The 14,036-nt window shown below is 45.8% G+C and overlaps 1 protein-coding gene and 1 long non-coding RNA gene across 2 annotated transcripts in view; one reads left to right on the plus strand and one right to left on the minus strand.

The window, feature by feature from the left end:
- The first annotated feature begins 201 nt into the window (after positions 1–201).
- On the plus strand, positions 202–4,770 carry LOC144373127 (uncharacterized). Its single transcript, XR_013432893.1, has 2 exons — positions 202–3,418; positions 4,719–4,770. It is a non-coding gene; the product is annotated as an uncharacterized LOC144373127 (long non-coding RNA).
- A 6,683-nt stretch (positions 4,771–11,453) lies between these two features.
- Positions 11,454–14,036, minus strand: part of LOC144373125 (1-phosphatidylinositol 3-phosphate 5-kinase-like) — a 31,035-nt gene continuing 28,452 nt past the window's right edge. Inside the window, 3 exon segments of the mRNA XM_078036245.1 lie at positions 11,454–11,632; positions 12,171–12,318; positions 13,440–13,551. Coding sequence (XP_077892371.1) covers positions 11,454–11,632; positions 12,171–12,318; positions 13,440–13,551 — 439 coding nt within the window.

Consider the following 14,036-nt stretch of genomic DNA (forward strand, 5'->3'; position numbering starts at 1 on the left):
TCTCAGGTGCCACATCATCTGTCGCACAGAAGTCTGTGTCACCAGTCAGTGTTTGTGGTGGTTTCTGAGTCCTGGACAGTTTCTCATGGCTCCCACAGCACGGGGGGGGGGCACCCTGTTGCTTGCAGTGTGAGGGGGTTATGCGAGCATGTGGCCGTGCCCTGCCTGTGAGGCTCTCCTAGGACCCAGGAGCTGGAGGCAGGTCTGGGTGTGGGAGGCGGCCAAATCCCAGCTTCCTGAGGCAGCTCCTCCTCCCCTCCTGGGCACTGGGGACTGCTGCTGCCCTTGTGGACGAACCTGACTGCAGCTGTGCTTTGTGGACTCATGGCCTCTAAACAGCCTGGAGACTGCTCTTGTCCCTGCTTTCTGACTTGCCGCTTCCCCAGTTGGTCTGTGGCTGGAGCTGCCGAGCCAGCTGCTGGTCCCTGTCGATGCTGGCTCTCAGAACAGGAGGGCCGCTGCCTTCCCAGCTTGGCTTGGGCGCCCCGCGCAGGAGACAGTAGCAACCTGGGGTTTGGGGCTGCTGACCTCTGGTTGCCCTCCTGGCCTGCGTGGCCTTCAGGACGTGAGGAAGACAGACCTGCTTCAGCAGTGGCCGACTCCCCTGGACACCTGGAAGGTCCTGCTCAGGTTAAAGCAGCTGCAGACATTCCCTGTCTAACGACTTTCCTTATTGCCTGACAATCCATCTGAACTATTGGCTCATTTCCAACCTGCCAGTTCTCTCAAAAGTTATGGGAATGGCCTTCAAACTGCAGCCTCAGCACCTCGCCGTGGGCTGGCTGTGCACAGAGAGCCTGTCACCAGAGGGCAGAGGCCAAGGGAGCCTCTGCAGCACTCACAGGGCTGGCCTGGGGGAGCCACACTGCTGTCATGGCTGGCCTGGGAGTGCTGCGGCCTCCAAGGGCAAGGCAGAGAGCACTGGCCGTGGCCAGCATCGGTGCCCTTGGCACAGATGGGGAAGCACAGGGAGAACTGGCCTCCAGGTGGGCTCTGTGCTGGGCAGTGCTCTGTGCTCACTTCCACAGTGTCCCAAGGACTTTGTCCCCCCGGGGAGGCAGGGCATTGAGGACAATGTCCTGCCCCCCCTGGGGGAAGGAACTCACTTAGGAACGCTGTGCTCAGGGTTCCCTGGCAGCTCAGTCATGCCAGGGACATGGTGAGAGCTCCCTATGCTCCTGCCAGCCCCAATGCCAGGCAGGATGTGGGGGGAGCAGAGGAGCCGACCCAGCCAGGGAAGGAGCTGGCACTCCTTCTGCCCCTCCCCGTGGGCAGAGCCCACAGTCACTGAGGTCTCTGCTCCATGTGGGAAAGGAACCTAAGGCACCTCCGCCCTCCCACACCTGTCTGTCTCCGCCCTCCCACACCTGAGCTGAGGAGGCAACGTGAGGGCAGCGTGTTGGAACTGCACAAGGAATACAGGAAATGGCTGCTGTGGTCATCGGTGATGCTCTAAGAGGCCTGGTCTCTGCCCTGGAGACCCAACTTGAAGGAGAGGCAAGCACAGAGAGGCATTTTCATACCATGGCATTCTCTCTGTGTGGAACAGTCGTGGTGTCCTGGGTTTTCCCCAATCTAGGTCCCCCAAATTAGGCCAGGCACTGCCACCAGCCCCTCCTCAGCCCGGTGGACTTCTGCCTAAGAACCAGCCTCTGCCCTGCTGGCCTGATTTACTCAGCTTGGAGCACCCTCAGGGTGCCTCCTACACAGCGTCTTCCTTCCCACAAACTAAATGGGTCATGCTTTCTGTTGGTTCCTGCTTCTCTCTCCTCGGAGACCTCTCTGCTCTGCGTCTGCCCATTAGGCCCTGGTCCTTAAAAGTCAGCATGATCTGGACACATGGACCCATCGCACTTTGGTGGTCCCTAGAGGTGGGCAGAAAAAGAGCTACGGGTGGCAGGTATATCCACAGGTCGCCTCCTGCAGACAGAGGGAGGTGAGCAGGTGCAGCTGCACTGGGTTTAGGCCAGTGGTTTGCATCTATCTGAGATCAGTGTGCTCGCCACCATAATTCCCCTCTGGTCCTCGGTCTCTCACTTCCCTGGACTCTCGCCCCAGCAAGTGCCTGTAGCATTTGTGTGGACTGGTTTTTGCTACTCACAACATGATCTTGTTCTGTAGGGAGACGGTCAGCCCAGGAGGGCCACAGGAGGACAGGGATTGCCACGAGGGTGTGTGTCTGGCTGTCAGGTCGTCCTGGCACAGCAGGGAAAGGAGCCTTCAGGGGGACACAGGTGTGTCATGGAGGGAGAGCCCCCGCCTGTGAGCCACCGGGCTGTGGTCTCCTTCACTGTCCTGGCCCCATTTCCCAATCTGTAAAAAGAAGCAGCTGCCCTGAGTTATGTCCAGTGACCCTGAAGTCTCCGAGATCAGGTGGGTGCCAATAGCCCCTGAAGATACCCAGGCAGTGCCATCTTCAGCCTTAGATGTGACACCCCTGCTGCACAAGAAGTGCCAACCCAGGAAAGCACACATTGGTTTGGGAATGGCATCTCACCTGTCCACAGAAGTTTATGCTGACCCACAGTCCACTCTCTCATCCAATCCTAACCCTAACAGGCAGCAGGAAAAGATCTCACCCCATGCTGTGGTTCAGGAAACCAAGACAGAGACACGACTGCTTTTTCCAAGGTTTCTGCATAAATAAAACTGAAATTCAGACTGGAGCAGTTCACCCTGCAATCCATCTTTCAAAGAGCGCATGCCCACCCTTTCCCTTACCTTGGAGAGGGTCAGCAGACCCAGGATGGACGTCAGTGCCCACAGGGAGGGCCATGCTGCCTGTCCTGTGGGCTGGGCCTTTGCTCTCCCTGCTCACCTGCCTGGCCTCCCTTGCAGGGCCAGCTCCTCCCCTGCTGGTCACTGGCGGTGTTCCCTGGGGAGTGTCCCTGATTGTCCTGATTATTCTGAGACTTTAGTTAAAGCTATTCATTCCACCTTGGCCGTGGCTCAGGAGCCCTCTGGAGCAACAGCCACCTTGCCAGCCTGTTGCCTGTCCCATCGCTCCAGAGCCACGTTGGCCATATAAAGAAGGGCTTGTCACCCAGTGGGCTTCCCTTCTTTTTTTTTTTTTTTTTTTTTGAAGAGAGAGTGAGAGAGAGAGGGGGACAGAGAGAGAGAGAGAGAATTTTAACATTTATTTATTTTTCCTTAGTTCTTGGTGGACACAACATCTTTGTTGGTATGTGGTGCTGCTGAGGATCGAACCCGGGCCGCACGCATGCTAGGCGAGCGCGCTACCGCCTGAGCCACATCCCCAGCCCTGGGCTTCCCTTCTTGTGGCAGCTGCTGCTCCTGGACGCACCAGGGACCAGGGCGACTTTGCTACCAGAGTAGCTCAGCCCTGAGCTTCTCAGACTTCAGTTGCTGCCATGCCCACCCTGCCATGCCCACCTCTGGAGCCACGGCGGCTATGGAGGTGAGCTCGCTACCTGGGCCACCACAGGTGTGTCTCTGGATTGGTGTGGTGTATTCACCCTGCTGACAGAGCGCACAATTGTGAAGCTTGGTCAGATGTTCCAGGAAGTCAGGTTGACGTCTCTGAGAGGAGTCCCAGGTTCTTTCTCTTGGGGTGCCGAGATGGTCCTGGGGCTCCAGGTGGCTCTCCTGTTTGATTGACAATGTCTCCTAGGAAAGAGGCTGAGAAATTGGTATCCAGGTACCCTCCATAGTGGGGGGGCTCTGCAGATAGGAGGTGGGAGCTGGACATTGGGTGAGAGGCTCTTGTACCTCTTGTGCAGAGACATTGTCCGCTCTGGGGTGTATGTACCCCTGGCAGTTGAAGCTCATGCCTACAAGGACAATAGTGCCATCACTTTTGCCTTGAATATTTTCACAGCTCCCAGAGACCTTCACGTGATGGGCAGCCTCTGTAGTGGGCTCACAGCCCCCGGTGGGCTCTGGTTTCCTGATGCCACACTGACTGCAGTCTGTTTCACCTCTGTGTGCAGCACAGCCCTGGGCAGTTGGTCCCCCACTCAGAGCTCTGCTTTGCTCCCACCCTTGCCCATGTCCCCATCCTGCCAGCCATGAAGTATGAGTGGCTGCCCACATTCCTGGTGATCATAGGCCAGGGGACACTTAAACAGTAAAAAAAAAAAAAAAAAAAAAAAAAAAAAAAAAAAAAAAAAACACCCACCATGGGGACAGTCAGGTCTGTCCTTACCAGAGATTCCTTCAAAGCAAGTCTGAGACTAAAACCAAAAGCCTCTCCTTGCTCCTGGCTCAGGTGGGTTTTCTTCTCCACTGGAGGGTGTGGAAGTGCCTGGGCTGTCACCGCCCAGGGGAGCTGGTGCAGCCAGCATGAGAGTCCCCATGGGAACCAGATGGACTGCTTGTGCCCTATCCTGGCCAGGGGGTGTGAATAAGACAGGGAGGCCTGTTCCCAGGGTGGCCAAGGCCATCTCCAGTTCATCAAGTTCAAGTGGAAAGCTGTAGTAGCCACGACTACCACCAAGGCTGCCGGAAGGTTCTAAGGTGCTGCTGCGGGCAGCAGCCTCCACAAGCATCAGAGCTGTGGGTGGCCATGCGGTGAGCCAGCCTGCAGACACCGGCCCCAAGTCTGTCCCTCTGTGTGTCAAACTGAGTGCAGTCCCTGCCCAGGGACCTAGGGGAGGGACAGGGCTGAAAAATCAGCAGACACTGGACTGGCCCATTCTGTGTTTCTCAAGATGCGGCATCTTGCTGAGAACTAATATTTTCAATATCTTCCTTTTCAGGTTCCCGGAACAGAAATATTACAAAGAGGAAATAAAATGCAGCAGAACATTTCCTCTAGTGATGAAATTCAGTGCCTGTGGGATTTTCTGGGGAGCTCAGTCACCCACAATGTGGCTGTCATGGTGCTGGCTAACAGGGCATCAACCACAAATTATTGGAAAAATAATTAGAAATCTTGCATCTGGGGCTGGAGCTACAGGGTCATCAGTGTCCTAATCTTGCAAAGCCACAGGCCCCAGGGCCCTGGGGCTGGGCAGGCCATGGATCAATTTTCCAGGTCCCAGTCCAGGTCTCCACCAAAGGCACCATTGGTTCTGGAGACACTGAGCACTGATTCTAGACAGTTTGCCCAGGAGACGTCATTCTCCAGAATGAGCTCCCCCGAAGCCCTGCAGTGCTCAATGAGCAGGACCGGCCTGCTGCTGGGGTCTGTGGAGCTTGTCTCTTAGAGGTGAGTGGGGCAGGCACAGGGACTCAGGCCCTGACCACAGCTGGACCCTGAATGACTGCTGCCCTCAGCTGTGCAGAGTGGACTTGCCCAAGAGAAGAAGGCCCCCTTAGGACCCGCTATGACTCCAGGGACAAAAAATAAAATCTTCATTTCAAAATGCCAGCCTTACCCCAGACCTGCACCTAATCAGAATCCACATTCCAACAAGGTCTTGGGAGCCCTCTGTGCCCCTCGAGGCCAGGCAGCCCTGACCAGGAAGGCCTCTGCTGGGCACTGCTGAGATGTTCGTATTGCATTTGTCTTTTGGATTCTCTAATTATCTGTCCAGCCTTTAAAATTACTAGCACCATTTTTCTATTTTAAACCAATGTCACCTTCATTGGAAGTTCACCCTGCCCTGTGCCCTGGATTCTGGGGGTGGCATGGGAGGAGGAAAGGAGGCCTCTGCATGTTCCCTCTGCTCAGGTATCAGGAGCAGCTCAGCTGTCTGAAATAGCTGAACTCCCCCTGTGCAAATTGCAGGTACTGAGTGCAGAGCCTGGTGCTGGGCTGGCATTTCCTTCTCAGGCACTCAGCCTGCAGAGGGAGGAGCTTGCAGAGGAGGGAGAGCAGCTGCTCTTTGTCCTTGAGGAGGAGGCAGGTCTGTGCGGCTCCTATCAGCCCCCACTCCTCCTGCCTGGTGCACCTGGCCCAGGGCAGGGTATTCGGAGGATAATGAAGGAGCAGCCCGAGGCCATGGGGAGCTGTGCAGGATGAGCACAGGCCCAGAAAGACAGGGACAGCCTTTCTTCTTAGAGGAAGGGCCGGAGGCGGTTCTGTTGCCGACTTCAGAGGCACCCCCGTTGCAACCCCACATGCAGGGACAGACTCCACCTCAAAGCTGCAACCCTGAAGGCACCCCTGCTTCACCAATCCCACCTGCCTGCCTGCCAAATCCAGCCCATGCCCTACCACAAGCAGCCTGTCCTGGGAGGGCACTCAGCCAGTGCCAGTGGCCACCTCCCTGAAGGCAGAGCCACCTTCAGAGACCCACAGTCCTGGGTGTGAATCTGACTGCAGACCTGTTGGCTGCGTGGTGTGCTCTGATACAAGCCATTCAACTCTCCAACCTTTACTATTTTGTCCTTAAATAAGAATCAAAACTAATCAATGAGTTTCTTTTCTCACTTCAAGTTCCCACACACTTTCCTTTAATCTTTTAAAAGCAGGAGGGACTACCAAAGAGGCATGTGGGAGAAGGAGATTTTCTGGAACCATCCAATCTCATTCTCCTCCACAAGTGCTACTAATTTCCAATGATTTCAGCTATCATCTGAGCACTTTCATCTACTTTCAGATTGCTTTTGATTTTTCAGGTGTGATTCCAACAAATATTGTTCACTGAAATTTTCGTCTCAAATATTTTTAAGAAGCAAATGAATTTTCTGCTTGACTATTTTGTACTTGCTTTCTTTTGGGGGAGTTCTGGGGATTAAACTCAGTGGCAATCAATTAATGAGCCACATCTTCAGCCCTATTTTGACTTTTACTAACAAAAATAGTCTCACTAATTTGCTTGGTGCCTCACCATTGTGGAGGCTGGGTTTGAACTTGTAATCATCCTGCCTTAGCCTTTTGAGCTGCTAGGATTACAGGCACACCTGGCCTAATTTACTTCTTTAGATTGTGTTGCTTCAGACAACTTGTTTACAGTTATTCCATCTAATTGTTTTAGTAAAAATATTAAATAAATGTCAGAATAATTATTGTATATACATTTTAGGCACATAGGCAAGAAATTTATTTGGTGATTTTCTTTTTTGTATAGTTTGATTTTGCTGTCACCACTGAAAACAACCCAAGAGTGTTCTACCTCTGACCTGCATCCCCAGTTTTTTTTGTTGTTGTTGTTGTTTAATACTGAGACAGTTGCCCATCCTGGCTTCCAACCTTCAATCCTTATGCCACAAGCCTCCTCTGTTTCCGGAATTAAAAGGATATATCACCCTGCATAGCTCATTAGGTGATATCTAATGAATACTTACCTATCCCGAGAATTCTCTACTTGGTACAGTTGCACCTTTAGTAATACCAGCTACTTGGGAGGATAGAAGATCACAACTTTGAGGCCAGCTTTAACAAATAAAAACAAAAAATAAAAATAAAAAGGTCTGGGGATATGGCTTCAATCCTCACTACTTCCAAACAAAAACAAAACAAAAAAAACAACATTGAGAAATATTACACATATTGAGGAAATAATACTTATATAATTTGATTGCACAAATCTCATCAAAGCTAATCACTTCATAAAGAATACATAAATATAGTGTAGTCTTAATATGAATAATACATACATTACCTCAGACAGCTACTTAGTTTCCTAAAACATGTCTAGATTATGTACAGTTCTTCTTAGAAGTTATTCAACTAGAACTGAAAAGGCTTTAACAGTAAAATCATGTGAAATCCTGGCTGAGATTCCCAGTGCTCTGGAGAGAGCCACCCTCGGCCTAGATCTCAGTTTCCAAAGGCTCCTCTAATGCCTGGCCTTGGAAAATCCCAACACAATTCATGGCAAGAGTTCTCTGAGATCAGTTCCAGAACTCAGTCTCTAATGGCATCACACCAGAGTTCAAGCTGAGGTGGACCCAGTAATCTTTTCCAACCACCACACAAAAGACCACTATTCTAACAAAAACACACCCACATGGCTCTCATCTTCTTCCATACAGACACTCATCATAACATTCTGGCTGGGGGTTTGCATAGGGGGAGCAGTCTAAGATGGTGTGCAAAGTAAGCTTTCATGCCAATCATATGCCAAATGTCATGGTGGCCTGGACACCCTTCCTGAGAAACAGAATAGATAAAATTAGCCTCTACTTAATACTGCTCTGCTTCTCAAATTAGAGGCCTCCTGCCTGCCAGGGGTAGATTCTTTATGCATACTGGACTCATGAAAATACCCAAACACCTGTGTGCTAGTTCCTGGAGGGCTTGCAACAACTCATTTGACCCAGAGGATTCCTGTTCTTACTTCATAGAGGTCAGGAGCCTGACCAGAGGAAGGCAAGAGACTTCATCCAATATTACACTTTTTTTTCATTCTTTTAGATTTGGATGGACGCATGGGATTTTTCTTCAGTTTCCTTGGGTGCCTAGAATGTAATTCACAGCCACACACAGGGCCAAGAGTCTGATTCAGACACAGCTTTTACAAAGCACTTTACCTAAAAGGCACAGATGAGGCCTCTTCATTTCCATTTGAAACTGTTTTCTGGAGGATTCCCAAAAAAGTGCCTGAAGGTAAACACCTCCCTGACATTCAGGGGAACAGAACAATAGGGCGGAAAGAAGCCTGGAGAAATACTTTTCTTTAATTGAACACTGTGGCACTGACACCTCCTAATCATGCAACTTGGGTGGCTATCTATCCAAGAAGGGATTCTCCAGAGAGATCCTTACCAGTCACGCTAATTTTTGACTTTTCTGAGATGCTTGGCATTCCCTTCAGCAATCCAGTCCATGGCCATGTCACAGAGCTTGATGGTGGTACACATCTTGGACACAAAACCAGGAACCCCTTCAGAGAGCGGCCAAAATTCAGGAAGAATACAGGAACTTAGCATCTTGGTAGGTGTTGCCCATCTGCAAGGCAAGCAGCAGTCCATTCATAAATTGGCCATGAGGAGTCCTGCAAAGATTTCCACTAGACAGGATACATTCACGGCTGCTTTCTTCTCTCTACTCTCTTTAACCACAAACCCAGTGGGATCTACTGACATAGAAAGACTCACTAGTTAACACTCCATTTCAAACCAACAACAACAACAACAACAACAAAAAGTTTTCATTCATGCTCTCAGAACATGAGACAAAACGACAAATTGAAAAACACACCCACTAAGACACATAAACCACCCCTGTATTTGGTCTGCATCTATCCACTCTGTCCTCTGACTGGTGGGTGAAGATATTTTTCTTAGCAATTGCCTGTCCTGTCTCAGCTCTGGTCTCCTTGGCCATCTGTGTGTAGTTGTCAGGAGCCAGCAATGAGCCAATACTTCTTTCTCAGGAAAGGCCCGTGTTCAGACCATTCAAGGCATTTGGCTATCCACACATCACTAGGTGCCAAGAAAGAATGACTCTGGCCTTGGTACATTCAAACAAGAGAGCCCACTGGGACTGGAACTGCCTGTGGGTGCCTTGCCTCCTGGATCCCAAGTTCAGAGAGTTCCATCACCAAGGAAGTGAGGTGAGGTCACTTCCTTCAGGGAAGTGAATGAGGTCACTGTCTTGGCAACCACTTTGTCCTAACAGTTGTTTCCAAGGGTCCCATGAGATGGAGGCTGCCCCACCTTCCTGGGACATTTTCCCAAGACATAAAGGTCTATATACCCTAGGAGCCCGGGATCAGCAACCCACCCAGGCCTGATTGTGTCCATCTTCTCTGCATTGAGAAGAGAGAGGCTGATTCAGCCACATCCCTTCATCTTGACTGGGTTTTTGGCCATGGAAGATGACTTTAGACCTCACAGGTCCTACCTAGCTGCCTACATTTGCTCCAGGGATCATTTCTGCATCTACCTTTGAGCTTCTCAGCAGCTGTAAGATTCCCTACATACCTGCATGGCAAGATCAACTCAGGACCTGCTGCTATGTGAAAATAGGGAACAGAGTATGGTTAAGGGTCATATCAGGTTGGATTTGGGGAAGGAGTCATTCTGCTGGATGAATACGGGTATTGGGCAACTGGGATATTTATAGAATGTAAGGTGAAATGTAAGTATGAAAAGAGAAAACTAGGTAAGATCTGAAGCACACAAGGGTGTTGGGCCCTTGACTTGCACACATAGTTTTGATTTATGTTCTGCAGAGGTGAATCCTCTAAATCTATATACAATGGCATAAGATCTTGTACCTGGGACTACTGAATGTAAAACAGATCTTACAGTGAAATTGAGATAGTAGGCAGGATTCCAGTGTAGGGTAAGGAAGAAGTGTGAGTTTAGGATTTGGACAAAAGGCCCTTTTTGCAATGGAATGAATTTCTATTAGAGTGTAAATGGGAATGTCACCACACATGAAGAGTCAGTCACAACAAGGCACTTGGGGAAATAGATATCAATAGTGATGTTAGGAGATCTGGAATGTACAAAATGACTGACAAAATCAGGGATATTTTGAACAGGGGGTGGTTGAATTACCCTATCTTAAAAAGAAACAAGTGTATACACACCATAGGATTGAAATTTGAAAACAGTAGGCATCACAGATATAGATGATTTTAGTAATCCATGCTCTCATTAAAATGAGGCTTTGGTAGAAGAATAAGATAAGTGTGAATTTTGCATTTTGTGTCCAGAAGATGATGTGATGAAAGGAATAGATGGAGCAGGTGACATGCGTATTTCTTCCACTATTTCTGGGAACATGTTCTGAAACCCTATGATTTAGGGTTTGAGGATAAAAATAGGTGTACCTGGGTCTACATATATAGAGATGATGCATGAATAGACCACTCGGGGAATAAAAAAATATAACAGGTTACTATTTTAAATAATGAATTGAATTGATATTTTAAAAAATGCATGAAATCTGGTATTCACATACAAACATTCAATCCAAGTAGTCATACATCCAGTGGCATTTTATTTTTTATGTACTGCTATCTTAGATTTTAAAAATGATTTATCTAATTTTTCCTTTTACATCAAATGCAATTTGGATATGGCCATTATTATTATATAAGTAGACTAATATCAACATAACTAAAAATAACAAATTAATTCACTTTTTATTAGAGAAGAATTTTCTAGTAAATATACTATATGTATAATAGGCCTTTTAAACTCCAGTAGAAAGATGTTTTAAATGTGTGAATAATTTCAACCAATTTAATTCAATCATCTGAATAGGTTTAAATAAGTATATAATTATAAAATAGCATAGGTGAATAGGCTTTAAAATGTTAAACAAAGAGAAAAGAATAGAGCAGAACATCCATGTTATAAATGCAAAGAAATGCCACTTTGGAAGTTGCACATTATGGGAAGAACAGTCAGATGTAGGTCCTTTTAAAAAACTACAAGCTTTAAACTGGGCATGGTGATACTGAGGGAGAAAACAAGAAACAAAAAGAACCAACCAAAATGGTGTAGGGAGGAGGTGTGGGGAAAATGAGAAAGGGTGAAACAAAACCCACATCAAATCCCCTCAGCCATAGTGGAACAGAGGAAGCCAGAAGGACAAGCTGGCATGAGAGCCCAGCTCTCCAGCCTATTTGGATTCCAGATGGTGACTACCTCCTACCTTTTTGGTCAGCAGGGTGAGGGGGCACATGTGGGTACTTGGAGGGCTTCTTGATATGGAAGTTCACGTTGTCCAGCTCCACGTTCAGGCTGATAGACGCAGCTGAGTCACTGTCCACTGTGGACTGGAAACTGCTGACTGAGGTGTGCTTGCTAGGACTGGCAGAATCTTTTAGTGTTGGGGAGGGGACAGAAATATAGGGAGAGGAGGGGAGTAAAAATGGGTTTTATCAGGGTATTGGAGGAAAGGAGAAAAATGTTTTTAATATACAAGCCCAATGTGCAATACCAAAATGGATACAGTATTTTCATGTACTTCTGTGTAGACTTAATAAAATTTGAACAAAATTAAATATAAAATCAATTTTTAAAATGAATAAGTATATTGGAGGTTCTGCAGAAAGAAAGTCTGATATCATAGGGAAGAGGTGAGAAAGTTATCTGCTATGATATTATTTGCTGAGAGTTATTTTTAAGCTGCTGCAAACTATAGACTACGGTAAATTTTGGAAACATCAGTTGCCTAACAAGTTAGTATCTCAAAAAAATACTGTATCTAAGACAAGGATTGCTACTAGATGTTTACATCCGGTTGAAGCCATAAATTTTAAAGCAGATTTTTTTTTCAATGAAATAAATAAGGCACTCATTTTATCATACACACATAATGATCCATAAAAACTAAAATGTTAGAAAGTAAAACTCACTAGCCAAATTATCGTCACCTTCTTCAGCTATCTGTTCTGTGTCGCTGTCATCAAACTTTATGTCTTTAAACCAGGATGGCTCAGAGTGTCCTTCCACAGCGTTCATGGAGTCACTGTCCGGAGAAGGTGTCTCAGAAAATTCTGTACTCTGAAAGTATCAAGACAGGATCCAAGCAACTGACCCTCAATGTCAACAATGTTGGGGGTATCACACAAGAAATAAATTGTACCCAATATTTTTATAAACAAAATTGAGTAAATTTATTTAGAAGAATAAACAAATTAACAAGAACTAAGCTATAAAATATTATCATACAGGCAATTCCATTGTTAAAACTGTAATTTTAATTAACTAGAAGTCTTAGGTTAGTATGTTACAAACACAATATTTCTTTGATATAGATTTTACAGGGTTTTATGTCATTCTTTAGTTATCAGAAAAGACTACACAGCATCTAGTCTAACCCTAAACAAACTCTGGGTCACATCCTGAAAAAATAACTGTCATACTTTAACAAATATACACCAGTCTTCAGGGTCATTTCTAACTACTGAGTTTCTCATTTTAGGTGCTAGGGATGTGCCTCAATGGTAGAACACTTGCCTGGCAGGGGTCAGGACAGACATGCATTTAATCACTAATACCTCAAAAAAATTATTTTTAAAGTTATTTAGTAAACATACACACAACATAAATATTTAGTGTGTGTATGTACTTTATATATATAAATATACATATATGGTTATATAAATATTTTTAAAATTTTCTATCTTTAAGTAATTTTCATTTCCCTTGAGTTAGAAAAAAATATTATTTTATCATCAGTACACAGTTTAATAGTACTAAAGAGTCAAAATCTGTTTCTATTTACTTTCCATTTTTCAATCATTTTGTTACACATGCAACTTTTAGTTATAAAAACATAAACAGTAAAACTGAAAGCTATTAAATGACAAATAAACTATAAGTTAACTATAAAACTAAGCCAAGTTTAAGCAAAACCACACCAAATAAAGTATTTAATCCTAATAGCAGGTTTTCATCATTATTACCTTACTTAAAAAAATATTTAAAAAGGAAAAAACAGCATTGGGACTAGTGGTATAGCTCAATACAAAAAAAAGTTGTAACTTTCCTCAAACAGCAAGGAAAATCTATTAGAAAAAAAGTTTCTTTGGTTAATTCAATTACTTTTTATTCTCACTGATGAAGAAAGACTTCAAAACAAGCTTGTTACATTCTCATTAGGAGTAAAAAATGAAGATTACCTGCAATGGTCTGTAGAGTGCATACTCATCCCTGAAAAGCTGGTCATGATGACTAACACAATCCAGTCAACATCCATCAACCATTGCTTGTCCAATTGCTATAGCTTGTGCCCTGAATTAAGAGCAAGAAACATGAAATATTTTAAAAGTCAGAATAATTTTATAGTATAAGACATAATCTTTTTTTTCCAGTTCAGAGTTCGAATTTCAAATTATCCTTGGACAGATAAGGAGAGACTGGGAAGACTGGATGCAAATTAAAAAATTCCTCTAGATACCATAGTAAAGGATGAGAACCTATGGTAAGGCAGTCCTAAAAACCTTATTTTAATTACAGGAAATACTCAATGCATGCACGCACCTCTCTCCTTAATGGAAGAGTAAAAACATGCTAAAAACAGCATGCCTCCTACAAAGAACTTACAGTCTTGATGAAAAAACAGTAAATATTACAGATATAGATATAAAATGTATGTATGTGTTTATCTGTGTATGAAAGAAACATTTTATTATGGGGCATTTCAGTTTATAAAACACTTAATCAACATTTATTTCTTTCCCAAAGTTTATTCACAGGTCCAAAATATTTCTCCCATG

The sequence above is a fragment of the Ictidomys tridecemlineatus genome, unplaced genomic scaffold (genome assembly GCF_052094955.1).
Source record: "Ictidomys tridecemlineatus isolate mIctTri1 unplaced genomic scaffold, mIctTri1.hap1 Scaffold_240, whole genome shotgun sequence".
In the NCBI taxonomy this organism is placed as follows: Eukaryota; Metazoa; Chordata; class Mammalia; order Rodentia; family Sciuridae; genus Ictidomys; species Ictidomys tridecemlineatus.